This window comes from Paramormyrops kingsleyae, chromosome 4 (genome assembly GCF_048594095.1).
Source record: "Paramormyrops kingsleyae isolate MSU_618 chromosome 4, PKINGS_0.4, whole genome shotgun sequence".
NCBI classification, from domain to species: domain Eukaryota; kingdom Metazoa; phylum Chordata; class Actinopteri; order Osteoglossiformes; family Mormyridae; genus Paramormyrops; species Paramormyrops kingsleyae.
Window position 1 is genome coordinate 18,264,322 of NC_132800.1, and position 27,505 is coordinate 18,291,826.

At 41.9% G+C, this 27,505-nt stretch overlaps 1 protein-coding gene across 8 annotated transcripts in view; it reads left to right on the plus strand.

The window, feature by feature from the left end:
• LOC140588901 (NLR family CARD domain-containing protein 3-like) overlaps positions 1-27,505 on the plus strand; it is a 97,501-nt gene extending 69,996 nt beyond the window's left edge. For 5 of the 8 annotated variants that reach the window (XM_072711534.1, XM_072711537.1, XM_072711536.1 and 2 more), the window contains 11 exons: positions 53-166; positions 2,932-3,045; positions 7,168-7,228; positions 8,104-8,332; positions 8,791-10,516; positions 11,795-11,848; positions 12,557-12,730; positions 15,935-16,108; positions 16,248-16,421; positions 16,532-16,578; positions 26,650-27,505. In XM_072711534.1, the coding sequence (XP_072567635.1) occupies positions 53-166; positions 2,932-3,045; positions 7,168-7,228; positions 8,104-8,332; positions 8,791-10,516; positions 11,795-11,848; positions 12,557-12,730; positions 15,935-16,108; positions 16,248-16,421; positions 16,532-16,578; positions 26,650-27,185 (3,403 nt within the window). In that variant the 3' untranslated portion in view covers positions 27,186-27,505. Of the gene's footprint in view, positions 1-52; positions 167-2,931; positions 3,046-7,167; positions 7,790-8,103; positions 8,333-8,790; positions 10,517-11,794; positions 11,849-12,556; positions 12,731-15,934; positions 16,109-16,247; positions 16,422-16,531; positions 16,579-26,649 lie in introns of those variants that run through there. The other 3 variants (XM_072711535.1, XM_072711540.1, XM_072711541.1) reach the window with 3 other exon arrangements.

Below are 27,505 nucleotides of genomic sequence, written 5' to 3' on the forward strand. Positions count from 1 at the left end.
AGTACATGGATTATATTTATGTAATGAGGATTTTTCCTCTCGCTGCCCACAGTGTCCTGATGGAGAGAGCAGGCTCACTTGTACCCAGCTGTGTTTCCATAAAGAGTCACGCATCAATGGCGAAACCACTGAACTTCAGCAAGGGACCTTTTGCATCAGATCAAAGGTAAATATGCATTTAAACAAATACTGTTTAAAACACTCAGACTCTCAGTCAAAAGGCATAACGGCAAACAAAAGCTATGTGTCTGCTACAAAGCTGAAGACAAAGAGGAATTTCACTTTTCAGCACAACAATGACCCCAAACATATATCCAAATCAACAAAAGAATGGTTTCACCAGCAGAAAATTATAGCTTTGGAATGGCCCAGCCAGAGCCCAGACCTAAATCCAACTGAAAATCTGTGGGGTGACCTGAAGAGTGCTCTGCACAAGAGATGCCCTCACAATCTGACAGATTTGGAACAGTTTTGCTAGGAACAGTGGGCAAATATTGCCATGTCAAGATGTGACATGCTGATAGACTCCTACACAAAAAGACTGAATGCTGTGATTAAATCAAAAGGTGCTTCAACAAAATATTAGTTTAAGGGTGTGCACACTTATACAACCAGCCTATTTTATGTTCTGTATTTTCTATATTTTCCCACTGACAGATTTGTTTGTTTTTCAATTGAATTGTACAAATTATAGGTTACATTAAAGGTGGGTAATAGTTTTGAAACAATTTATCGTGATCTAATGTTTTAGCATCACAAAAACCCAGCATTTTAACATTGGTGTACGTACACTTTTGATAAGGAAAACTGTAGGTCCCCCCTGATCAATAATATATACTTACTAGACATGATTCTCGAATGAAAATATTAAGTATGTATGGGTATAAGGGTGTGTGTATATAGATATATATGTATTTTTGGGGAGGTATGTCAAGTACCAGGCCTTCAAAAGAAAACCAATAAAGGAAAAGAAAAAACATGGCATTGAGTATTTTTAAGTCTAATCAATGACAAATACCAGCTATTGATCATTGAAGTAATACCGAAAAAGACAGGAACACTGTCTGGGTTGTGTTGTGAAGAACATTGTGATTTATGGTAAATGATTGTTACAGCCCACTAGCTGCATGTCTCTTTGGGTCTATAGTCAGGCCATAATATAAAAGCAGAAAGGGTTCCTAGCTATGACTGGCTCAGTGTGGAACATGTTAATACGTGTAGATTAATAAACAGACCTCAGCATATTCTTTCTCCTCCTTTTTCTTCCACAGTCATTTGTAATAGAGGCAACAAACAGATCATCCATCCTATCAAAAATGGTAACAAATAGTGAAGTAGAGCGCAAACAAACAAATTAATTAATATACTGGTAGCGTGAGGTGATACCTGGACCCTACAGAGGTTGCACAGGTAGTCCAACTCCTCCAGGATGGTGCATCAATGCGTGCCATTGGCAGAAGGTTTGCTGTGTCTCCCAGCACAGTCTCAAGGGCATGGAGGAGATTCCAGGAGACAGGCAGTTATTCTAGCAGAGTTGGACAGGGCTGTAGAAGGTCCTTAACCCATCAGCAGGACCGGTATCTGTTCCTTTGTGCAAGGGGGAACAGGAAGAGCACTGCCAGAGCCCTACAGAATGACCTCCAGCAGGCCACTGGTGTGCATGTATCTGACCATACAATCAGAAACAGACTTCATGAAGGTGGCCTGAGGGCCCGACGTCCTCTAGTGGGCCCTGTTCTCACTGCCCGGCACCGTGGAGCTCGATTGGCATTTGCCATAGAATACCAGAATTGGCAGGTCCATCACTGGTGCCCTGTGCTTTTCACAGATGAGAGCAGGTTCACCCTGAGAACATGTGACAGACGTGAAAGGGTCTGGAGAAGCTGCGGAGAACATTATGCTGCCTGTAACATCGTTCAGCATGACCGGTTTGGTGGTGGGTCAGTGATGGTCTGGGGAGGCATATCCATGGAGGGACGCACAGACCTTTACAGGCTAAACAACGACACCTTGACTGCCATTAGGTATCAGGATGAAACCTTGGACCCATTGTCAGATCCTACGCTGGTGCAGTGGGTCCTGGGTTCCTCCTGGTGCACGACAATGCCCGGCCTCATGTGGCGAGAGTATGCAGGCAGTTCCTGGAGGATGAAGGAATTGATACCATTGACTGGCCCCCACGCTTGCCTGACGTAAATCCAATAGAACCCCTCTGGGACATTATGTTTCGGTCCATTTGACGACGCCAGGTTGTACCTCAGACTGTTCAGGTGCTCAGTGATGCCCTCCAGATCTGGGAGGAGATCCCCCAGGACACCATCTGTCCTCGCATTAGGAGCAGCCCCAACATTGTCAGGCATGCCTACAAGCACGTGGGGGCCATAAAAACTACTGAGTACGATTTCGAGTTGCTGCAATGAAATTTCGGCAAAATGGACTAGCCTGCCACATCATTTTTTTCACTTTGAGTTTTGGGGTGTCTTTGAATTCAGCTCTCTATAGGTTGATAATTTTCATTTCCATCAAACAATGTGGCATCCTTTCATTCCTAACACATTACTCAGTCCATATCAGTATAAATATCCAATATGATTTTTTTCCCATTGAGATCTGATGTGTTTTCAAAGTGTTCCTTTAATTTTTTTGAGCAGCGTATAAACAAATTAATCAATAGACAAGAAAATGCAACAACGGCCAAGTCAAGTGTAGTGAAGGAATTATACTAAATGTTTCATATTGGAATCATAATTTTATATTAGACACTTCATTTCACATTAAAGAAACAAGTATGTTTGCACCAAGAGCTTCACAGCATGTGACAGTACATGAAGGCAGAGCAGAAGGCTAAACAGCTAAAGATTTAATGTGATGCTGTCCACAGTATATGAATTATATTTATATAATGAGGATCTTTCCTCTCACTGTCCACAGTGTCCTGATGGAGAGAGCAGGCTCACCTGTACCCAGCTGTGTTTCCATGAAGAGTGACAAGTCAATGGGGGATCCAATCACCTTCAGAGAGGGACCTTTTCCTACAGATCAAAGGTAAATATACATTTAAACAAACACAAGACACCCCCCTGCAGACACCCTTCTGTCACACATCTCTTCTGTCACTCTTCCTCACCCACTCCACCCTGCCTGTACCCTCTTCTTCACTTTTTAATTGCACTCTCCATTAATTTGGACAGTTGACCCAAAGTATCTAATCTGATTCACCTTCATTGCTCCTACTCCTCACCACCGCTCCATTCCTCCACCTTCCCTCTCATTTACACACATGTGCTCCATCTTGCTCCTCAGTCTGTCCATCACCATTACAGACAAGACAGGGCTAAGAGCCGATCCTTGGTGCAATCCCACCTCCACCTTGAACCAGTCCATCATTCCTACTGCACACCTCTCTGCTGTCACACTGTCCTCATACAAATCCTGCACCAGCCTCACATTAACGCTGCTTGTAAATAATTAATTGCTATCTCTTGTTAAGTCATCAAACATGGACATGCAGTGAGCTGGATGCAAACACTCACTGGCGACTAGGACAGACTTTTTGCTGCTGTTCACTCCCACGAATGGTGAAGTTTGACGGCCGACATTGTGGATGTTTTGCCTCTATGCTGGTAGCATTTGGAAGAGGGGAGAGTGACATGCGAGTGATTCAACTGATGTTAGGGAAAACAAACTCTCAGCGATCGTGGGGCACAGACCAGGGAAACAGGAGATGGTAACGAAGGATCAGGGAAAGATGACTTTAATTAGGAAACGGAGAGGCATACGAGGTAAAACAGGTAACAAAGCTTCACTTAACTTCAATGACAGGATTAGGGAAACATATTTGACGCAGACTTAAATACAGAAACTAAATAAGACTGGACCAGAAACAGCTGGTAACATGGGGATTCCACACGTGGTTAACGAGGGGGCGTGTCACACAGGTGGATTAGATGAGCAGGGTGTGACACAAACATGCTAATTGAGAAGATAAATGACCAGTTTATATAAAAAGTAACAAAATTCCTTTGACCGGAGCGTTCCAGCAGTCTGATGAAACAATGAGAGCTTATTGAGAAGGGTTCCAATTTTTTTGTCCAAGCTAATGGCATTAGAGAGGAGCTGGTCACTTTTCTGAACGTGACAGGTATGGATTTAATTTTGTGCCAGAAGAATTAATCAAAATTTTGAAAACCGCATGCAAATTATTAAGTATCAGAATGAAAATATACATTGCAAATGAAAAAAATAGAATTAAATCTTTTTTTCTCCTCCTTTGCTTTTTTGTTTTGCTTATGGATATTTTTTTAAGAGGTGGGCGGGTCTTAGAAGGAGGTGTAGATCTTACACATCTATTGGTCTACTGTAATTTGGAGCAAGAACTCCTATAACCATCAGCACCCACAGAGGCCTTTACACACATTGATGCCATTGTTCCAGAAAGATATGGATAAAATCTTGAGTGGCCTCTCTGGAGTGGGGACATACTTGGACGACATCCTTGTGAAGATGATAAAGAACATCTCCTGAATCTGGAAAAGACCCTCAGGAGACTTGAGGCGTGTGAGTTATGAATGCAGCAGATCAAATGTGATTCCTACGGGTCTGCAAAGGTTCTGGCCTCCAAGAATGTGAGCCAGCTGAGGTCTGTTCTTAGTCTTCTGAACTACTATGCGGGAACCATTCAGCTTCAGGAAGGGACGTTTTCCTACAGATTAAGGGTACATTTACATTAAAACACTGTTTATAGCACTCAGACTTTCAGTCAAACAGCCTGCCTATCAGACTGTGTTGTTTTACCAGATGTCTCTCCACCAAATAATCGATGGTCAGCATAGCCTATGCTAAGTGTGTCAAATTGACAAAACTGACCCATGATATTAAACCATTTTTCACACAAAGGATTTAGATCCACGTTTCTCAACCCATTCCTCTGGAACCTTCGGAAAGTCCATAGTTTTGCTCTCTCCCAGCACACAACCAATCAAGAACAATGAATACCTGGTACAGGTGTGTTGGGAGCTGGGTGGGAGCAGGACTGGGCTGAGAAACACTGGTTTAGGTGAAATATGGACATGCAGTGAGCAGGAAGCAAACATTCACTGGCGACTAGAACAGGATTTTTGCTGCTGTTCACTCCCGCGAATGGTGGAATATGACAGCCAACGTCGTGGATGTTTTCCTGACACGCCTGGTACCATTTGGAAGTGACACGCAAGTGATGTAACTGACGTTAGTGAAAACACACATACTCCTTTGGAACTCAAATTTATGAACTGGTATATAAGAACGTAAGAGCAGAACATGTATCATGAACGGAAATATATTAGAAGGATGCTCCTTATAGAGAAAAAGCATTAAAGATAATTACCAAACCATGAACGAACTCACTTGCTATCAAAGGTGGGAGGGACCTGCACTGCGCTGGTCTGAAGTGGGCAGGGAAGGTGTAACATTACTGTCTGAACTGCCCACTGTAACCGCAAACTTGGTTTGAAGGCACCGGTCCTGAAGCTTGCATGGTTATTCAAGCTAAGAGCAGATGTAACTGAAATGCTGGTAGCAAGCTTTGATTTGGGAAGCAAAAATTCTTGCTTGTTTATAGTTGTCTATAACTAATTTAAGTGAATTACAGCATGCAATCCTTCTAACCAGGTAACTTTATACTGAGCGATGACAGGGTTGTTTTGATACTGTTTTGTTGCATTGCATTGACACTTTCCTTCCAAAACATTATAACAGTCCACATGCAACCACAGGCATATCCCCAGTGTTTCTCTTGATCAAAAGAGAAGTCTGGACACGTCTTTACCTGGTGAGGCTTACATCTACAGAAGGAACTGTGCATGACAGCCAGCAAGGACAAGTTAATAACATGCCAAGTGATCCAAAGACAGTCAGTTCTCCACCAGAGACCCTGTCCTGGCATGAAACTACACTACAAAGAGGTCCTAAGAAAGACAGGGCCTGTTTCTTACCGTGTGCAGACCAGCAACAACTTGATACAGCAAAGAAATGTTGAGCAATTACTGCCCCGAGAGGCTGCAATGACCATGCTGACCACCGATATACCAGACCTGACACCCAGGAGCGAGTGACTTACCTAGGAGGGAATGTCAGGACCCACACCCACCACACCATGGGAGCCAGTGGCTGAGCCTGATCCTACGGAGCTGCCAGAGGTCACACCAGAGCCTGAGTCTGCTGGGAACCCGAGGTGCAGCCCAGCAAGAGACAGGAAGCCCCTGAGTATTACAGTCTAGTGTTAACCCTGGAAACAAGGGACAGAATAAATCCCTTTGGGGTTAAGCGAGATATTTTTTGTAGGAAAAAGAGAAACAGGAGAACTGTCCGTAAAATTTGTCGATCGGGGGGAGGAGGGTATCGTGCCGGTGGATTGATCAGACAAACTTGAGTATTTGTATATTGTTATACATTTCAACCAAAACTGTTATATAAATGGTTTGGTTTTATTGGGGGGCCCCTAAATTCTGCCCCTGGATAGTTATGGTAATTAAGTTGAAATCTGTTTGAAATCACATTAATCACTTTACAAGAAGTAACTTGTTACTGAGTAACTGGTTTGGAGCTACATGCCAAACCGTCTCTCCTGGCTGCTACCTGCTGTCTCTCTGTGCTGCCACTAGATGTCACTGCTTCTCTTATACTGTCATAAGCAAGCTGATGTCAGGAAGCCGCCCTAATGAAATAAGCTCAGAATGTGGATGGCAGTTACATCTATTTAAATACAAATGTAGGTTATTATTCCCCCCAGCAGCAGCAGTGGTAGTCAGTGTCAGTGCAGGACCTTTGTCTCTCCATAAAATGCCTATTTTAGCGGCGGCACAGAGGGCAGCGCTGTGGCTTCACACCCCCAGTGTTGGAGGCTGAGCCCCCTGTCTGTCTGCAGCTGCACGCTCTCCCTCTATCACATGGGTTTCCTCCTGCCGTCCAAAAACACGTGTTTAGGCTACTTTCTAAATTCCCCGTGACATATGACAGCCTCTGTGTGTCTGTGCCCTGTGATGGACTAGAATCCCCCCCAGAGTGAACCCGTATCCTAGGCCTTCTGCTGTCTGAAATAGACCCCCCCACCCTGACCCACCCCCAAACCAGGATAAGTTGCTGGAGGATGGATGGATTAATGGATGGAAATTTGTGTTTTATTCACAGGGACCGAGTGAAAAGATGTAATTCACACCCACATAAAGGAGACTTATCATCCATCTTCAAGGTCTGCATTTATTACTGAAGTATATTTTCTTAAATTTGACCTAAGTTGACATACATCTTCTACAGATGTACAATAAGTAGTTCGTCCTGTCAAAGAGAAGATATTTACAACTAATGCTGCATTCCATTTACCTCGGAGGTCGGAAGTCGGAGATAAGAATGATGTCACACCCGCACATGCAAGAATATCTGCTGTCTGAAACAAGCCAGGTTAATTGTTAGTCATTGTTAGGAATACCACTTGATAACAACACAATATGTTGTATTTTGTGCATAACAACACTGTATCGACAATAGCAGTTGGACAGTACTGTGTCACCCACCAATTTAATTTTTATCTTAAGATGTTTCCTTTTACAGCCTGAACAGCTGTAATGTCACAGAGACATGCTGTGAAGTGTTGGCTTCAGCTCTCAGATCAAACTCCTCTCAGCTGAGAGAGCTGGACCTGAGTAACAATGACCTGCAGGATTCAGGGGTGAAGCCGCTCTCTGCTGGACTGGGGGATTCACACTGTACACTGGAGACATAACAACACTGTATCGACAATAGCAGTTGGACAGTACTGTGTCACCCACCAATTTAATGAGCCACAAATAAGACTTAACTGCTGATAATCACTATAAAACTATAGCTTTAACTTCTGTTGATAAAGGGCGCAGCCATTTTAAATTCTGAGGTCGAGGTTGTGTAGATTTCTCCAACTTCACAAATCAGAATTCCAACTTCAGGGGCGTTCCAGTTGAAATGTATGACTAGGAACTCAGAATTTCCAAGTTGCAGATTCAAATGGAACGCAGCATAATTCACAAATGAAGTTATAACAAGATATGATGCCAAGAATGATAATAATTAAACTATAACTGTTCATTTCAGTTACTGGATGAAAAAGCTCAAATGTTTCTGAAGGATGAGCTGATGAAATTCAAATGGTACCTGGATGAGAATGACCCAGAATGCTCTGAGCCTCAGCTGGAGGAGGACAATGACCTGGACAGTGATGGTCAGATGCAGAAGACCTGTGGTAGAGAGGGAGCTCTGAAGATCACACTGTACATCCTGAGGACCATGGAGCAAAATGATCTCGCTGACATGCTGGAGAAGAGTAAGAGCTGTACCTCATTCAGTGTGTGTTTGATTTGCTAAAGAGAAATAGTTAATGAAAAAAACTATATTAAATTTCAGTTTTGTTACGCCCAGCTCCGTATGATCCTCGTGTGTGCCACGCCCCCCTCATTACCTCATCTGAATCCCCGATGGTGCTCACCTGTTGCCTGTTATGTTTAGCCTGTCCGGTGTATTTAGTCCGTGTCTCAGTCAATGTACTGTACCCCAGATTTGTCATTGACGTGTGTAGTGTGGTGTTACCCTGGCTGTGATCGTCAGTCCTGTCTATCCCATTAAACCCCGTTTGCCCGTCTGACCGGCTCCCATTGCCTTTCTGCCCGTCCACCGACCACGCTTCATAACAAGTTTATCATTTAATGTAATTTTATTTAATTTAACTTATATAAGTAAATAAAAATGTTTTTTGAAAAACATTTTTCTCTCATTTAACTTCAGGGCATCTTCTGTCGCAGTGTCAGTGCAGAATCAAATGTAACCTGAAGAAGAAATTTGAGTGTGTATTTGAAGGGAAAGCTAAGGAAGGACAGCCAACACTTCTCAAAGAGATTTACACAGACCTCTACATAACTGAAGGGGGAGCTGGAGGAGTCAATGATGAACATGAAGTGAGACAGATTGAAACAGCATCCAAGAAAAGGGTAACAGAAGATACTACAGTCAAGTGCAATGATATATTTAAACCCTTACATGGGCGTGTGACACCTATCAGAACTGTTCTCACTAAAGGGGTTGCAGGTATCGGGAAAACAGTCTCTGTGCAGAAAGTTATTCTTGACTGGGCAGAAGGAAAAGCAAACCAGGACATTCACTTCATATTTGCTCTTCCGTTCCGGGACCTGAATTTGATTAAGGATGAATACAGTCTGATTGATCTGCTTCACCACTTTGTCCCAGAATTGAAATTGCTTGAATCCTTTGAGCTGTACAGGTACAAAGTTTTGTTGATTTTTGATGGTCTGGATGAGTGTCGCCTTCCTCTAGATTTTCAGAACAATGAGGGCTGGTTTGATGTAACAAAGAAAACGTCACTGGATGTGCTGTTGACTAACCTCATTAAGGGGAATCTGCTTCCATCCGCTCTCCTCTGGATAACCTCCCGGCCAGCAGCAGCCAATCAGATACCTCCTGAGTGTGTCCACCAGGTGACAGAGATACGGGGGTTTAATGATGCCCAGAAGGAGGAGTATTTCAGGAAGAGATTTAGTGATCAGAGCCTGACTAGCAGGATTATCACACATGTGAAATCATCAAGGAGCCTCTTCATCATGTGCCACATACCTGTGTTCTGCTGGATTTCAGCCACTGTTCTTGAAAGGCTTTTTAGTGAGATGGACAGTGGATATATTCCAAAGACTCTGACTGAAATGTACACACACTTCCTGATCTTTCAGGCAAGTGTAAAAAATCACAAGTATATGGAAAACGGTGGAACCAAGCTTAAATGCATTGAATCTGGCAAGGAATTCCTTTTAAAACTTGGTAAACTGGCTTTTCATAACCTTGAGAAAGGCAATCTCATATTTTATAAGCAAGATCTGACAGAGAATGGCATTGATGTCACAGAGGCTTCAGTTTACTCTGGAGTGTGTACAGAAGTCTTTAAAGAGGAGTATGGGTTGTACCAGGAGAAGGTGTACTGCTTTGTGCATCTGAGCATTCAGGAGTATCTCGCTGCTTTATACAAGTTTCTGTCAAATTCATCAGCTGACCTGCTGAAGACTGCAGTGGATGAAGCATTAAAGAGCAAGAATGGACATTTGGACCTCTACCTCCGCTTCCTCTTTGGCCTCTCAACAGATTCCAGTCAGAGTCTGTTACAAAGGCTACTGGAACAGAAAAGAACCAGCTCCCAAAACATTAAAGAAACTGCCCAGTACATCAAGGAGAAAATACAGGAGAATTTATCTCCAGAAAGGACCATCAACCTGTTCCACTGTCTGAATGAAGTGGGTGACAATTCTCTAATAGAGGAAGTACAAAGATACCTGAGTTCAGGAAGTCTTTCAGCAACAGACCTCTCACCTGCACAGTGGTCAGCTCTGGCCTTTCTGTTACTGATGTCAGATAAGGAGCTGGATGTGTTTGATCTGAAGAAATACATCAGATCAGATGAAGGTCTTCAGAGACTGCTGCCTGTGATCATGAAATCTAGGACAGCTCTGTAAGTGATCTTACATACGTCTGTTGCTAGAGAAGTTCAGATGTTATTCATGATACTGCTTTTATATTTTATCAGAACAATTAGAGTGTATTTATATAGACCAACCAGAAATTCTTTTTGATTCCGTATACTGCAGGATATGTATATTTTTATAATATTCTTGGTGTGCTGTGTGGTTCAGTGGGTTTGGACTCTGTACTTATGGTCAGATGGTCAGTGGTTTAAATACCTGGCTGGCAGAGTGATGCTCGTTTTGGGCCCTTGAGCAAGGCCCTTACCCCCTAGCTTCAGGGGGCTGGATGCTGGCCAACCCTGTGCTCTGACCTGTATGTGTGTGTCAGAGAGAGCAAGATCAGAGAGGCGACAGCACTATTTTACCAGGGAGATGAATAAAATATCACTATTTCATCCCCATCTGACAGGATTGATAATTGTCTGATTAGTGTTTTGGAAATTTAACAGGTTCACAGGTACTGCAAAATGGAAAATAAGGATTTCAGTCATGGTGTCAGCAATTCAAAAGTCATATAAAAACATAATAGAAAAAAAACGCAAGCTTCTTGACATTCAAATCCCACATAAACACACACACACACACACATATCCCATGTAGGAACTGAACCCAAAACCCTAGAACCCCTGGGTCGGCTGTAGTGCTGATCACTGAGCCCCAGCGCTGCTCAGAACTTTATAAAAATACTTATTCATATATTACAGAGTCTCAGGGTAACTCACCCTGTAAGATCATTAAACAGCAGTTTGGTCTCAACTGGAAAGTCTCAAGTAAAAACTACAGTCATGCGGCATGTCTCTCAGCGGAAACAAAGGGTAACGCTTCAGTCTCAGCCTCACATTCGCATCTTTTGTTGGTGATAGTGCTTTTTTTATTGAAAATACTGTATCAGGTAATACACTATACTTTATATCATTTTGGTAGCCGCTGCTCACCAAAAAGTTATGCAATAGTTGTACAAATGTTACAACCTAAAAGTTTGTGATTTACGAATAAATTAATGAATACAGAGTAATAATAAAAATAAACAATGGACCACATGGCATAGTCTAGTGTTGGCGCAGTGTTGGGGCATGGCTTGGGGTTGTCACGATCTGCCGAGCTGGGACCGGGGAACCAGGGACAGGACTCAAGTGATCGGGAAACACGGGGTTTAATTGATATTACAAAGACCAGACAGGGGAAACAAACTGAAACGTGGACTAAATAAAGAGGACTGATGACAACAACCAGGAACAGCTGATCACACTAGGATTCCACACCAGGTTAATGAGGGGACGTGTCACACGGAAGGAGCAGACGATTGGTGCAGGACAGAGGTAGTGTTGGGGCACATTCTTTATCGTTTTGGAAGCCATTAAAAAAATGCTCTTGTTTTATCCTGTTCATTTTGTGTTTAAATGCTAGAAAAACATATTTAGGTGTAATTTTTTGGGGCGGGAACCAATTAATTGGTTTTCCATTATTTTTATGGGGAAAATTCGAACAGAACTCTAACTTTTTAGGATTCGAACCCAAATTCTCAACGGATTAAGTTCTGAGGTACCACTGTTTTTGTGTTTCTGACTAGGACAAGGAAACAACAAAATAACTGATATATTTAAATATCCTAGTTAATGAATGGATTTTAGAGCATATTCACTCTCATGCCCTTATTCAAACTGGCTCTGTAAGACAAAAGAGAACAGGATTTGGGAATGTATGACTTATGAAAATGTACAGCAAATAGTGAAAATACACAGTAAACTCACTGGAGAAGCTGTATTGTACCAAAATCTATTCATCTGTGCACATTGATCCAGTCCTGATCCACTAAACTTTTCATGGTATATCTGCTTTGAATTGAAAGTATTCACTGTATTCTTCATGATGGGAAACATGAGGAACATCAGAGGATTGTCGAGTTCCTTTTGAAGTATATGCAGCATCGCTTATTGTATTTTTAAATAAAAATGTTTATTTTGATATTTTATTTGATATACCTGTGTGGTGTATGTATTTTTTTCTTAAGATGTTTCCTTTTACAGCCTGAACAGCTGTAATCTCACAGAGACATGCTGTGAAGTGTTGGCTTCAGCTCTCAGATCAAACTCCTCTCAGCTGAGAGAGCTGGACCTGAGTGACAATGACCTGCAGGATTCAGGGGTGAAGCTGCTCTCTGCTGGACTGGGGGATTCACACTGTACACTGGAGATACTGAGGTCAGTATTACTGGGTTTTCCACACTGTAATCTTTAATAATTGAAATCTTTATTGGAGTCATTACCAGGGCCGCCGAGAGAAAATCCGGGCCCCAGTACAAAGAAGGTGTGTGGGCCCTTTTACACACCTAACAAAATTTTACACACGTAATATGAACAGGTGAGAACACTCGTTGATAGTCACTTTCACAAGTTTTTGTGCATTGACCGCTGCCAAGTACCCTGTGACACACGTGCCTTTTTAATTTTGAAACTAAACAGACTTGCAGAATTTTAAAAAAGCTATCGGACAGAAGCAATGGAGAGGAATGGAGTGAATGGCATAAAATTAGTAGTTCACTAATGATGGGAAATGAAGTACAGACTGTAACTGATGGCCAATGCATTCAAATAGTCAGAAAGTAGGAAAAACTACTATGATAGGATGAGACCTGACATTTGTACATTACAGTAGAAATGTTATCAAGTTAGGATAAAGGAAAAGGGGTAGATGAGAAACAGAAGGGAAATGTGGTGACTAGCTGTTGGAAAAATTGCTGCAGTGTACAGAGCCTGAAATATCACTGAAGTTTGATACATTTCTAAAAGTCAAATGGCAGGAAAATGACAGCAATTTAAAAATATAGACTCAGATGAAGGGAAAGGTGATTAATCTTTGAATGTTTGATGAGAAATAAGGTCATTTCAGCTGCATTAGCCAAGGTCAGTCTTAGACTTATTTAAACAGTGGCCGTAGTGCCCCCGTTTGACCAATCAGCACAAAAGGTGGAGGGTCCGTCTATGGGCCAGTGCAAATTAGTGGGTCAAATTTTGTGAGGATTGGATGAAGTGTGCCAGATATATAGCTGTTTGAATGAAATGGGCATGGAAATGGTGCGGCCAGCAGGTGGAGTCAGCGCTCCATATGATGAATGGTATTCAATACTTTCAGGCCTTCTCATGTGCAAATGAAGTCTGATAATGTTGTATGAGGCAAATGGGTGAAAAATGAAAGGAAATTAAAAATATGGACTCAGGTGAAGGGAAAGGTAACAATTCTTTAAAGGTTTTATGAGAAAGAAGGACATTTCAGCTGAATTTGCTAAGGTGGGTCTTAGACGTATATGGACAGTGGCTGTAGGGCCCCCATTTGACCGATCAGCACCAAAGTTGGAGGGTCTGTTCAGTGCTACATTAGTGGGTCAAATTTGGTGAGGATTGGCTGAAGCATGGCTGAGATTAAGGTGGTTGATTGAAATGAGCATGGAAATGGTGCAGGTTGGGTGTGGCTGGTGGCCATACTGTACAGAAAGGTCAAGTTATTTTTATGAATCATCCATAAGGGCAGTGTCCTGATCAATCTACTACCAAAATGACCTACTTGGGCTGGACATTGTAGTAGTTATAGGAATATGTTATTTATTAAGTTTTTAAACATCACAAGGGAATGCAAATGACTATCATGGGACATTGCATATATATTGATTTGGCATGTCTCACAGAACTTGCAGTACAAAGGATTTTTACCAGTAATATGTCACCTGATCAAGAATGAGAAAAATGTAAGTTGAACTGATTTTCCAGGTTTATACAGACATGTTATATTGCTGTAGCGCCCCCGTTTGACTGATCGGCACCTAATTTGGAGGGCCCTTCCCCAGTACTGTCCCAGTACTCGAATTTCTTCAAAGTCGAACAAACCAGAGTTTGACTTAGAACTCGATCTTTATAGGAGAAGTCGAACCGTGAACGCTGACCTAATATAAATTGCACGCGCCAGGAAATGAGTCATACTACAATGCGATTCTTACTTGAATGCCTTCTTCACAGACTGGACGATTAACCAAATAAAGCAGCGCAACATTACAGTAACAAACAATAAATAAACCACTAACTTACGTGTACTATTAGAGCATTTATGTCATTTATTTAAACTTTATTTTACCAGGTAAATTAACTGAAAACCAGTTCTCACTGCTTTACGTGATATTCGGGAGAAATAACAGATTATGCATTGGAACTGCCTGGGATACAAACGTCATGCGTGTAACTAAACTCTTCAGCCAAAGTTCCAGTTTGTGCATTGTAGTATGACTCACTTCCTGGCGCGTACAATTTATTATAGGTCAGCGCTCACGGTTCAAATTCTGATATTCAGATCGAGTTCAAGGTCAAACTGGTTTATTCGACTTTCAAGAAATTCGAGTTCTAGTGAGTTCGAGAACCGAGGTACCACTGTATGTATGTATATATATATATGCTTAGAATTCCCCTCCCACACACTTTAAACACATGTAAACTTATTAAAACACACTTTGTAAACACATATGATATGTGGATGTCGGGCTAAGGATATGAGTAATATAATAATAATAATAATAATTGTCACGGTACGGGATGAAGGCGAGCAGGGAAGCAGGAAAACGGAGCCAGGGAGTCGGGTAAAGCGGGGATTTATTGGGCAGGACAGGACTGGGGAAGCAGGACGGCAAACAAAGGGTAATACTACAATGACAAGTCTGGGGAAGAATGACTCAGACGAGGACTAAATACACAAGACAAGCTAGACTTAATAGGACACAGGCGATCACATTTAGGGCTGAACACGAGGTAATGAGGGGGGCGTGGCACACATCGGGATCGTACGGTGCGGGATGTGACAATAATAATAATAAATATGTAATATATATGTATATTTAGTTATACTTATTATAAATTATAATATGTATTGCTCTAAAGAACTCTTGTCTAGCATACGTATAGTGTCCGCTAAAAACTGTATGCTTTGTTATGAATAGGCTGCAAAGTACACTACAGGTAGGATGTACTTATTGAATTTTTACTCCATTTTTATTTATATACAGTACAGGTATATATATGTTATAATTACAGTAATACATTGTTGTTATTAATAGATTAGTATAGAAAAATACTTATTTCAACGTAAAAAGTTGTCAAAAACCCATGAAAAACTATCACTATATAAACCTCAGATTTCCGCGATACAAAATTACATATGTTCCACAGAAAAATCCGCAATACAGCTGTGGATCACTGTATAATGAAAATAATGGGACACATTGGGCTTCATGGGCCCCGGAGCGATGTACTGGCTGCACCCCCCTCTCCTCGGGCATGGTCATTACAGTACATTTACTTAAAAGTAATACTTATAGCGGTGAGGTGTTTTAATCTATTGGAGAGATATTGTCTGTCTCTCTGCAGGCTGTCAGGCTGTAGAGTCACAGAAGAAGGCTGTTCTTCCCTGGCTTCTGCTCTGAGATCAAACCCCTCACACCTGAGAGAGCTGGACCTGAGTGACAATGACCTGCAGGATTCAGGGGTGAAGCTGCTCTCTGTTGGACTGGGGGATTCACATTGTAAACTGGAGATACTGAGGTCAGTTTTGCTGGGTATTTCACACTGTAATCTTTAATTATTGAAATCTTTATTAAAATCATTACATTTACTTTAAAGTAATACTCATAGCGGTGAGGTGTTTTTATCTATTGGAGAGATATTGTCTGTCTCTCTGCAGGCTGTCAGGCTGTAGAGTCACAGAAGAAGGCTGTTCTTCCCTGGCTTCAGCTCTGAGGTCAAACCCCTCTCACCTGAGAGAGCTGGACCTGAGGTACAATCACCCAAGATACTCAGGAGTGAAGCTGCTCTCTGCTCTACTGGAGGATCCCAAATGTAAACTGGAGAAACTGAAGTGAGTACAGAATGTGTGTCTACACCTGCTATGGACTCGGGTATGTGGAGAAAATACAACAATTAAATAAATGGATACAGCAGTACTATGTCATTCTGCTACTGCTATAGTGTGGACCACAGTGGAGAGTGCAGGAACAGATCAGGGATCCAGAAATGTAAGTTTGTTTGCATGTTTTTATTCTTAATCCATCATCACTACTTTATGATAGCACTCACACAATAATTGCATCTGTGTTTTTTTTCTAGACTGGTTTGATTTTAAAGATGACAGCTTTCTTAAATAAAAATGGTAGAGAGTGTAACAGGGTTTAATACATTCTGGTATAGTTGTGCATCTTTACAAAATATCCTTCACATGTGTTCTTCTTATGCATGCAATGACTGTACTGTCTCAGTCTGCACTAGTGATGGGAGTTTCGGCCCTTTTTAGTGAGTCGGATCATTTGCCTCAGCTCACCAAGAAGAGTCGTCTCTTCCGGCTCCCAAACGGCTCTTCGTTTTATCACTTCTGCTTCAGCCAGATTCAGTGCTGTTTTGACCCATGATTGATATGTGTACTAAACCTTATAATTTCCTTAATACCATAATTTTGCATTATGTTTGGCATAGAAGATTAAAAGTAAAAACATCATGTGTGCTGACCATTTTATATGTGGGAAATTTTTGTCTTTGATCTATCAATAACAGTCAAATAACATAAATAACGAATAAAAATTAAAAAAATTACAACGCGCAAAACAGCAGCATCCAACAGTTTTAGTTGTATCTGTCCATTATAACAACCATCAACTTTCTAACAGTGTAATATTTCCTTTGGGGCAGAAAGGCTAAGTGTGGAGATACGTCAGAGTCATTTATAAGGAGGAACAGGAGAAAGACTCCTTGATCAGTGGTCTAAACTCAGTGAGGGCGCAGTAAATCAGGCACATAAAACAAAATATTACCCTTGTGTCTCACTTACAGCATTACTCAACTCATGGACCCGATACATGATATAGGATTATTTTATTCACTGTCAATAGTCAGGACTAAAGCTGCCTTTAGATACAATTTGGTCTAGTGAATCAACATTTAATCAGACATAACACTTTGGTTACGGCATGCTTTCAAAATAGCTATTGTACCACAAAAGACTGACGCTATACAGTTTATCACAATTCAGCGCGGACCCTTTAAGGCTTTCCAGTGCCACATTTGAATTCTGACCAATCAAAATCCTTGTCCTGCCTGCTTCATTTGCATGCGATCTACTAGTGACACTAGTGACATTATGTTGCAGCTTACATGTTAACTAGTGAGTGCAAAAATGGCCACGAGTTCTTGTATTTGAACTAATGCTGAAGTAACTATTCGGTTGAACAGCATCCAAACCTGTTAGAATCTTATAGACCTGGATCATGTCCCCCCTCAGTCTCCTTTGCTTGAGGCTGAACAGATTTAGCTCAACTAACCTTTCCTCGTATGACATTCCTCTAAGACCAGGAATCATTCTTGTGGCCCTACGCTGCACCTTTTCTAAGGCCGCTATGTCCTTTTTAAGATATGGTGACCAAACCTGCACACAATATTCTAGGTGAGGTCTCACCAAGGAATTGTATAATCTTAGCATTACCTCCCTTGACTTAAACTCCACACACCTGGAGATATACCCCAACATCCTATTGGCCTTTTTTATTGCTTCCCCGCACTGGCGAGAATGAGACATGGAAGCATCAACATACACACCAAGGTCTTTCTCATAATCAGCTACCTTTATTTCAGTAGGTCCCATAAAACACCTGTACTTTATATTTCTGCTCCCTACATGGAGTACCTTACATTTGTCTATGTTAAATTTCATCTGCCAGGTGTCAGCCCAGTCACTAATTAAATTAAGATCCCGCTGTAGCTGCTGAGCCGCTAGTTCAGTATCTGCCACACCACCCACCTTGGTGTCATCTGCAAATTTCACCAGTTTACTGTATATATTGGTGTCTATATCATTTATGTAAATTAGGAACAATAGTGGTCCTAAAATTGAACCCTGCGGTACCCCACTATGAACGCAGGCCCACTGTGACATTGTGCCTCTTATAACTACTCGCTGCTTCCTATCCGTTAACCAGTTATCAATCCAGGTCGCTACAGTTCCTAAAATACCTGTCGCTTTGAGTTTAAGTGAGAGCCTCTTGTGAGGGACAACATCAAAAGCCTTTTGGAAATCTAAGTAGATGACATCATAGGCCTTCTTATCATCAACTTCCTGAGTAGCTTCCTCAAAAAACTCCAACAGATTTGTTAAACAGGATCTACCTCTCCTAAATCCATGCTGGCTATCCCTCAAAATGTTATTTGAGTCCAGGTAATCTACCATTTTCTCTTTGATTATAGCCTCCATAACTTTACCAATTATACAAGTTAGACTGATTGGCCTATAGTTTGACAAATTACTTCTATCCCCTTTTTTGAAAATGGGCGTTATGTTGGCATGCTTACAATCAGAAGGTACCACACCTTCAGATAAGGATTTTTGAAACAGTAAAGTTAACGGTCGGCAAATAATATCCCTCATCTCTTTTAACACTATAGGTAAGATGCCATCAGGGCCCTGTGATTTATTTATTTTGAGCTTAGCTAGGCTTTGCAAAACATCTGCTTCAGTTATATATATATTAGTTATAGACGATGTTGGATTAGTAATAAGAACTGGTAAGTTACTAGTGTCCTCAACAGTGAATACCCGTGCAAAACTATCATTGAACTCATTTACTATGTCAATGTCGTTTTCAATTATAAGACCCTTACTATCCTGCAGATTAGTGATTTCAGCTTTTAGAGCTCTTTTAGAGTTAAAATACTGGAAGAAACTTTTAACGTCATCCTTAGCCTCCAATGCGATCTTCCTTTCGACATTCCTTTTAGCTCGTCTAATGTCATTTTTTAATTCAGCCTGTAGATTTAGATACTCTTGCTTTATTCCGTCATCATCAGTTATTTTCCATTTCTGGAACAAAGCCCTTTTCCTCCTTACTTTACACTTTATTTCCTTAGTAAACCACCTAGGTTGCAATTTCCTAGATTTATTCTTGCTGGAAACAGGTATGAAGTCCTCTTGCACTTGCAATAATGTGCTTTTAAAAAATTCCCATGCCTCTAAAGGCTAGCGTGCCTGCTACTGCCAGAAGCCGGATCAGCCCGTCTAAGCTGAGGCATTTAAGAAAAATAAAAGAGACTGCCTTAATGATTACCACCCAGTAGCACTTACTCCCATAGCCATGAAGTGCTTTGAGAGGCTGGTACTAGAACACATCAAGGACATCATGCCTGACAGTCTGGACCCCCTCCAGTTTGCCTATCGTAGCAACGGGTCCACGGAGGATGCCCTCTCCATAACACTCCACACCACCCTGTCCCATCTGGAACACATGAATTGTTATGCCAGGCTGCTGTTTGTGGACTACAGCTCTGCATTTAACACTGTCATTCCATCCCAGCTCATCACTAAACTCCTGGATCTGGGGCTTAGCTCTTCACTGTGCAACTGGGTACTGGATTTCCTCACCGACAGACCTCAGCCAGTGTGTATTGGTGGAAAAACCTCCTGCATCAGCACTGGCACCCCGCAGGGCAGTGTGCTGAGCCCCCTGCTTCACTCTCTCTACACCCATGAGTGTGTAGCTAAGTACAGCTCCAACACCATCCTTAAGTTTGCTGACGATACCGCCGTAATAGGTCTGATCAGCGAGGACGATGAGACGGCCTATAGGGAGGAGGTCAGACTCCTGGAAGAATGGTGTCAAGGACAACAACCTCACCCTCAACGTCAACAAAACTAATGAGATGATTGTGGATTTCCGCAAACAGGCAACAGAGCACCACCCCATCTACATCGGAGGTGAGGCTGTGGAGCAGGTCAGCAGCTTTAGGTTTAGGTTTAGGTAAGAAAGCACAACAATGCCTCTACTTCCTCAGGAGACTGAGGAAAGCCCGGATGTCCCCTACAACCCTGTGCAGATTCTACAGGTGTACTGTGGAATCCATCCTGACAGGATGCATCACATCCTGGTACAGCAGCTGCTCAGTTCAGGACCACAGAGCTCTGCAGCGTGTGGTGACCTCAGCACAGAAGATCACGGGCACACAGCTCCCTGCGATCCACGATATCCACACTACACGCTGTCTCAGGAAAGTGAACCGTATCAGGCAAGACCCCAGCCACCCTGCACTGTCACTTTCCACCCTCCTCCCATCTGGGAAGCGACTACAGTCCATTCGGACGCGCACCTCCAGGTTCAGGAACAGTTTCTACTCAACTGCAATCAGACTGATGAACGATCAGTAACCTTGTGTCACCTCCACTGCTACCCGCACATATATTTCTGTCTCTGTCTCTATTTATTCCCTGGATTCTGGTCTTATTTATTTACTTGTTTATAATTCACTTCATCATTACATTCACTTGTCGTCCTGTTGTCTAGCCGTCTTGTTGTCTATGTTCACTGTCTGCAGGAGCACATGCAAGCAAGCATTTCATTGTACACGGTACTCATACTTGTACACATGACAATAAAAAGAATTGAATTGGTTTGAAGTAAAGACAAACTAACATTTAGTGGTACTCTTTGGGTACAATTTCATGTTTAACATGTTTGATGAATGCTGTTTATAGTTTTATTTACCTGTAATTAAGCATATTAGTTTAACACGCGCAGCATCACGCGCATCTTCCTGCCGGCGTCACACGGGCATCCGACATTTCCTGAGGTATTTCACATACTTGAATTCCTGCTTCGTTTTTATGTTTTATGTATCGTACAGAATAATAAAGCGCAGGCTAAAGCGCAGTTCGGTCCCCAGCGAGTCTCTCAGCGCGGCGTGTCTCACAGCGCAGGGGGCAGCCGGAGCGCCGCAGACTCGGGCGGCTACATCAGTATACAGTCAGCCCTTGTGCATTCGTACTTCGTGATTCGTGAATTCACAGATCCGCAAAATTTTCATTGGAACAGAAGTGTTTATGTTTCATTTTTGTAGCAATTTTTAAGTTTAATTAATGCTTTTAAGTGTATAATTGGTAAGAAATTTAGTTTAAAAATTGTACTGTGTTTCTGGGGAAAGTTCAAGACATACAATATAAATCAGTTAAAAAATCCCTCTCCTATGGAAATGTTCTTTTTTATGTACATACAGTACTGTACCTTTACAAGATTTGAATCCCATTCGCAAAGTTTATTCCCTTTGGAACTCTAATGATTACATAAATATTAGAAAATAGTTAATTTGCTATTTTGTAATAGTAAATACATGCTAATGGTTATAATTACATCCAAAGATGGTTCTCCTTCATTCACTTTTGGTGAATGTAGCCTTAGCCAGGAAGAGTTGATGTCATCAGGCGGTATCCAATGATCATTGGGCGTTTCAACCCTGAGCTGCAACACCCTCAACATTGGTGGGTCAGCAGTGGTGGCCAAATCACTGCCCATCAAGTCCCCCTGGCTTCCAGCTAAGCTCCTCTCTCCTGCTCCATAACCAACAAGAAGCTCTCTCTGCTGCCTCCCCCATCCTGCGAACAGTCATCTTTCTCTCCCTCCCCATCACCCCAATGGCTGTAAGCATCCTCCATACTGACTGGGCGGGGAATCCTCTACAGCCGACCTCGACTGGGAAGAGCCATGCCTGCCAACCTTTCCCCCTGCAGTTCTGCAAGAGATCCTGGTATTTGGCGCTATTTCTCTCAAACGCTTGCTCACAACCCTCTTCCCATGGGACTGTAAGTTCGATGAGGATGATCTTCTTTGCCTCTTCAGACCACAATACTGCATCTGGCCTCAGGGTTGTCTGGACAACCGGAGGGAATTGCAATCTTTCCCTCAGATCTACCTTCATTTCCCATGATTGGGCCTTTTGCAGCAGATTGGTTCTTGTGGTTACTGTAGTTGGTGGCTTTTGACCCGCTCTTACAAACTTAATTGATGGTATTGCTCTCCCATTTGGTTGATGTTTCTTGCGTCTCTCTTGCTCCAGGGTGTTAGCGAGTGTCATGAGCACCTTGTCATGGCGCCACCTGTATCTACCTTGGGCAAGTGCTGTTTTACACCCTGACAGGATGTGCGCCATGGTACCCCTGTCCCCACAAAGCTTGCACAGTGGATCCTCTCTCAAGCCCCACTTGTGCAAGTTTGTCGGAGTTGGGAGTGTGTCATACACTGATCTTAACAAGAATGAGATACGGAAAGGTTCCAATCTCCACAGATCTCCCCATGTGATCTTTCTCTTACATAAGAACATAAGAACATAAGAAATTTACAAACGAGAGGAGGCCATTCGGCCCATCAAGCTCGTTTGGGGAGAACTTAGCTAATATCTCAGAGTTGTTAAAATCTTATCTAGCTCTGATTTAAAGGAACCCATGGTTTTAGCTTCCACTACAATAGCAGGAAGACTATTCCATACTCTGACTACACGCTGTGTAAAGAAGTGCTTCCTCAAATTTGTTTTAAAATGTTCTCCCGCTAATTTCCACTTATGGCCACGAGTTCTAGTATTTAGACTAATATTGAAATAGTCATTTGGCTGAACAGCATCCAGACCCGTTAGAATCTTATAGACCTGAATCATATCCCCCCTTAGTCTCCTTTGCTCAAGGCTGAACAGATTCAGTTCCGCTAACCTCTCCTCGTAAGACATTCCTCTAAGACCAGGAATCATTCTCGTAGCTCTTCGTTGCACCTTTTCTAAGGCAGCAATGTCCTTCTTGAGGTATGGTGACCAAACCTGCACACAGTATTCTAGGTGGGGTCTTACCAAGGAATTATATAAGTGTAACATCACCTCCCTTGACTTAAACTCCACACATCTAGAGATATAACCCAACATTCTGTTCGCCTTTTTTATTGCTTCCCCACATTGGCGAGAGTGGGACATGGAAGCATCAACATACATACCGAGATCTTTCTCGTAATCAGCTACCTTTATTTCAGTGGAACCCATAAAATATCTGTACTGTATATTTCTGCTCCCTGCATGGATTACCTTACATTTATCTGTGTTAAATTTCATCTGCCAAGTATCAGCCCATTCGCTAATTAAATCCAGATCCCGTTGAAGCCTCTCTGCTGCTTGATTAGTATCTGCTACCCCGCCCACCTTAGTGTCGTCTGCAAATTTAACCAGTTTACTGTATGTATTCGTGTCAATATCATTAATGTAAATTAGGAACAATAGTGGTCCTAAAATTGAACCCTGCGGTACCCCACTATAAACGGAGGCCCACTGTGACATAGTGCCTCTAATAACTACTCGCTGCTTCCTATCAGTTAGCCAGTTTTTGATCCAAGCTGCCACAGTTCCTAAAATTCCTGCAGCTTTAAGCTTTAACAAGAGCCGTTTGTGGGGGACAACATCAAAGGCTTTCTGGAAATCTAAGTAAATCACATCATAGGCCTTTTTGTGATCAATTTCACTTGTAGCTTCCTCAAAGAACTCAAGCAGATTCGTTAAGCAGGATCTACCTCTCCTAAATCCATGTTGGCTATCCTTTATAATGTTATTTGCATCTAGGTAATCTACCATTTTCACTTGAATTATAGCTTCCATTATTTTTCCAGTAATGCTAGTTAAACTGATTGGCCTATAGTTTGCTGGATTACTTCTATCCCCTTTTTTGAATATGGGTGTTATATTAGCATGCTTCCAATCTGATGGTACCACACCCGCAGATAACGATTTCTGGAATATTAAAGTCAAAGGTTGGCTAATAATATCCCTCATCTCTTTCAAGACTAAAGGTAAGATGCCATCAGGCCCCTGCGATTTATTTATTTTGAGTTTAGCTAGGCTTAGTATCACATCAACCTCAGTTATACATATATTGGTCATAGACGATGCAGTATTCGTATTAATTGGTGGTAAATTACTTGTGTTCTCTATTGTGAACACCCTTGAAAAATAATCATTAAACTCGTTTACCATATCAATTTCGTTATCAATTATAAGGCCCTTACTATCCTGCAAATTAGTGATTTCAGCTTTTAGTGCTCTCTTAGAGTTAAAATATTGGAAGAAACCTTTACTGTCATGCTTAGCCTCCAATGCAATTTTTCTTTCTACATCCCTCTTTGATAGCCTAATGTCATTTTTTAACTCTGCCTGTAGACTTAGATACTCCTGCTTGATTTTGAAATCATTAGTTATTTTCCAGTTGTGGAACAGAGCCCTTTTCCTCCTGACTTTATTCTTAATTTCCTTAGTAAACCACCTTGGTTGTCGTTTCCTAGATTTAGTTTTGCTGGAAACAGGTATGAAGTCCTCTTGCACTTGCAACAATGTGCTTTTGAAAAATTCCCATGCCTCTTCAACTGTTTTGCTATTTAACTCTGTCCAGTTTACAGTTTCTAATTTCCGTCTCATACCATTAAAGTTAGCCTTCCTAACATTGTATACTTTTAATTTAGACTTTGCTCTTCGGACACTAAAATTAACCTCGAATTTAACCATGTTATGATCACTACCGTACAATGGGTCTAAAACCTCTAATTTTCCAATCCTATCCTGGTTATTACAAAAAACGAGATCAAGAAGGGCTTCTCCCCTGGTAGGAGTATTAACAAACTGAGTAAAAAAACAATCCTGTACTAATTCCACCATCTCAAGTTCATTTACAGAAGAGCCAGAGACTGTGTCCCACTGTATCCCAGGTAAATTAAAATCACCCATAACCACCACATCATTTTTATTACTCATAATCCTGATATCATCATATAATATTCTGCTTTCCTCTACCGCTACATTAGGTGCCCTATAACAAACCCCGACAATTAGGCCATTTGAATCTTTAGCATCAAGTTTGATCCATACAGCTTCTGAATTTTTATTTTTATCAGTGAGTTCCCTTGCCTGCAAGTTTTCTTTTACGTATACTGCAACACCACCTCCCTTCTTGCCTATCCGGTCTCTACGGAACAACGTATAACCATCCATATTATATTCATCACCATCATTGTCACTCATCCATGTTTCAGTTATTCCTATAATGTCGTAATTGTCTGAAGAAATTAAAGCCTCTAAGTCATTAATTTTGTTTCTAATACTCCTAGCATTCAAATACAGACCACTAATGGTAGGCCTTTTACATTGTCTACTTTTAATATTTATTTGGGCTTTCCGTCTCTCCCCACATAAATTCATAACTGACCTCCCTGCCCCCCCAGTCCCTAGTTTAAACATTCCTCAACTATTCTGCACATACGCCTCCCCAATACACTGGTTCCCCTATGGTTCAGATGCAACCCGTCTTGGGTAGGTCCCACTTGGTCCATGCTCCCTGGGACGCTAGCTCCACTGCCCTTGCCCTTCATCCTTCCTTCTCCAGGTTCCGTACCTCCTCCTGGATCATAGCCCTTCTATTCTTGGATCCAACCTTTCCCCATTGCTGGATATGGGAAGTTGGGAAGTTCTTCCTGTGCACGGCGTTCCCATGATGTCACGTAGCTTCAACATACTTTCAGCTTGTGCAACAGCTGAGTCAGCTGCCCACTTGTTCTGACTTGTTCTGACTTGTTCATCCTGGGAGTCTCTGTATGTCATTATGACTCTGCACTTTGCTACCTTAAATTCCTCCACCACGGATGACAGAGGAAGTTGGAGCTGCCCTGATCTAACGTAAATTCAATGCACAAAAATGATAAATTTCTTGAAAGGTGCTAATGTTTACGTACATAGCAAATGCGTCCCAGGTTTCCCTCTCGAGATGTATTTGCTATAAACACTGAAAGGGTTGGAAGTAGCCAATCACATAGCATGGTTTCCACCCTGCTGATTGTGGATTAACCGTATATGACTTCTGTCATTAAGCAGCTAATTAGTAGGGGTAACATTAGTATACTGTACTGTAAATGTGCTAGTGTGACAAATATTTATTTTTTTCATCAAACATTTGTTTTATTTGAAAGGTAATATATTAAGCTAACTTTTAAATTAAATTAAAGTGTTTTGGGAGGATATTTTGGGTTTAAACTATTATCACATAATACCATTTTTAGTGACTCTACCAAACATCTGCAAATCCTCCTCATTCGCGACGGGTTCTGGAACCTAACCTTGCGAATGTCTGAGATCTTACTGTATTGGGAATAAAATGTGTGTATTGGAGCGAGTTCTGTGTTAGTGAGTGTGTGAGGTGTGACAGTGATAATGATGGAGATGCTGGGCTTCGCGATGGGATTAATCACTCTTCCTCTTGCCTACAGACTGCTGCCAGCTGACGCTGGACCCCAACACAGCACACAGCCTCCTGTTTTTGTCAGAGGGGAACAGGAAGGTGACATGGGGGAAAGAGGAGCAGCCATATCCTGATCATCCAGAGAGATTTGACTGTCGCCCCCAAGTTCTGTGCAGAGAGAGTCTGACTGGTCACTGTTACTGGGAGGCTGAGTGGAGTGGAGATGGAGCCCGGATAGGAGTGACTTATAAAGGAATTCGGAGGAAAGGAGCCGGTGTTGACTGTGGGCTCGGATTCAATGACAAGTCATGGATGCTGCGCTGCTCTCCTCGCCGTTACTCTGTTCGGCATAATAATAAACAGACTGTCATACCCATAAAGCCCTCAGGCTCCCGCAGAGTAGGAGTGTATCTGGACTGGGTGGTTGGTACTCTGTCCTTCTACAGAGTCTCCTCTGATGGACTGACCCTCCTGTACAGCTTCACCTCCTCATTCACTGAACCCCTCTATCCAGGGTTTGGGCTTTATTATAGCTCCTCCGTGTCCCTGTGCATGCTGGGATAGCTCACTGTGTGCTGGAGGAATCATTTTTACCTTATCAAAGTGTCACATACCGCTGCTTCTCCATGACAAAAAGGTAAAATCTCTGCTTTTTAACCAGTATAACCCTTTTTACTCTGTCTGAAGTCTGACGTATGATAGACAAAAATAAATGTTAAAGGTTTGGCAAGCTGGACAAACACAGACAATGACTTTTTCTCTTTGATTAAAATGTAGTGAAATATAATCCTGATGAGTGTGGTAGGGGGGCCTTTCCCCTCTCCGTATATGTATATTTTATATATTTTTGTATGTACATTGTATTTGTTACCTGTACACTGACA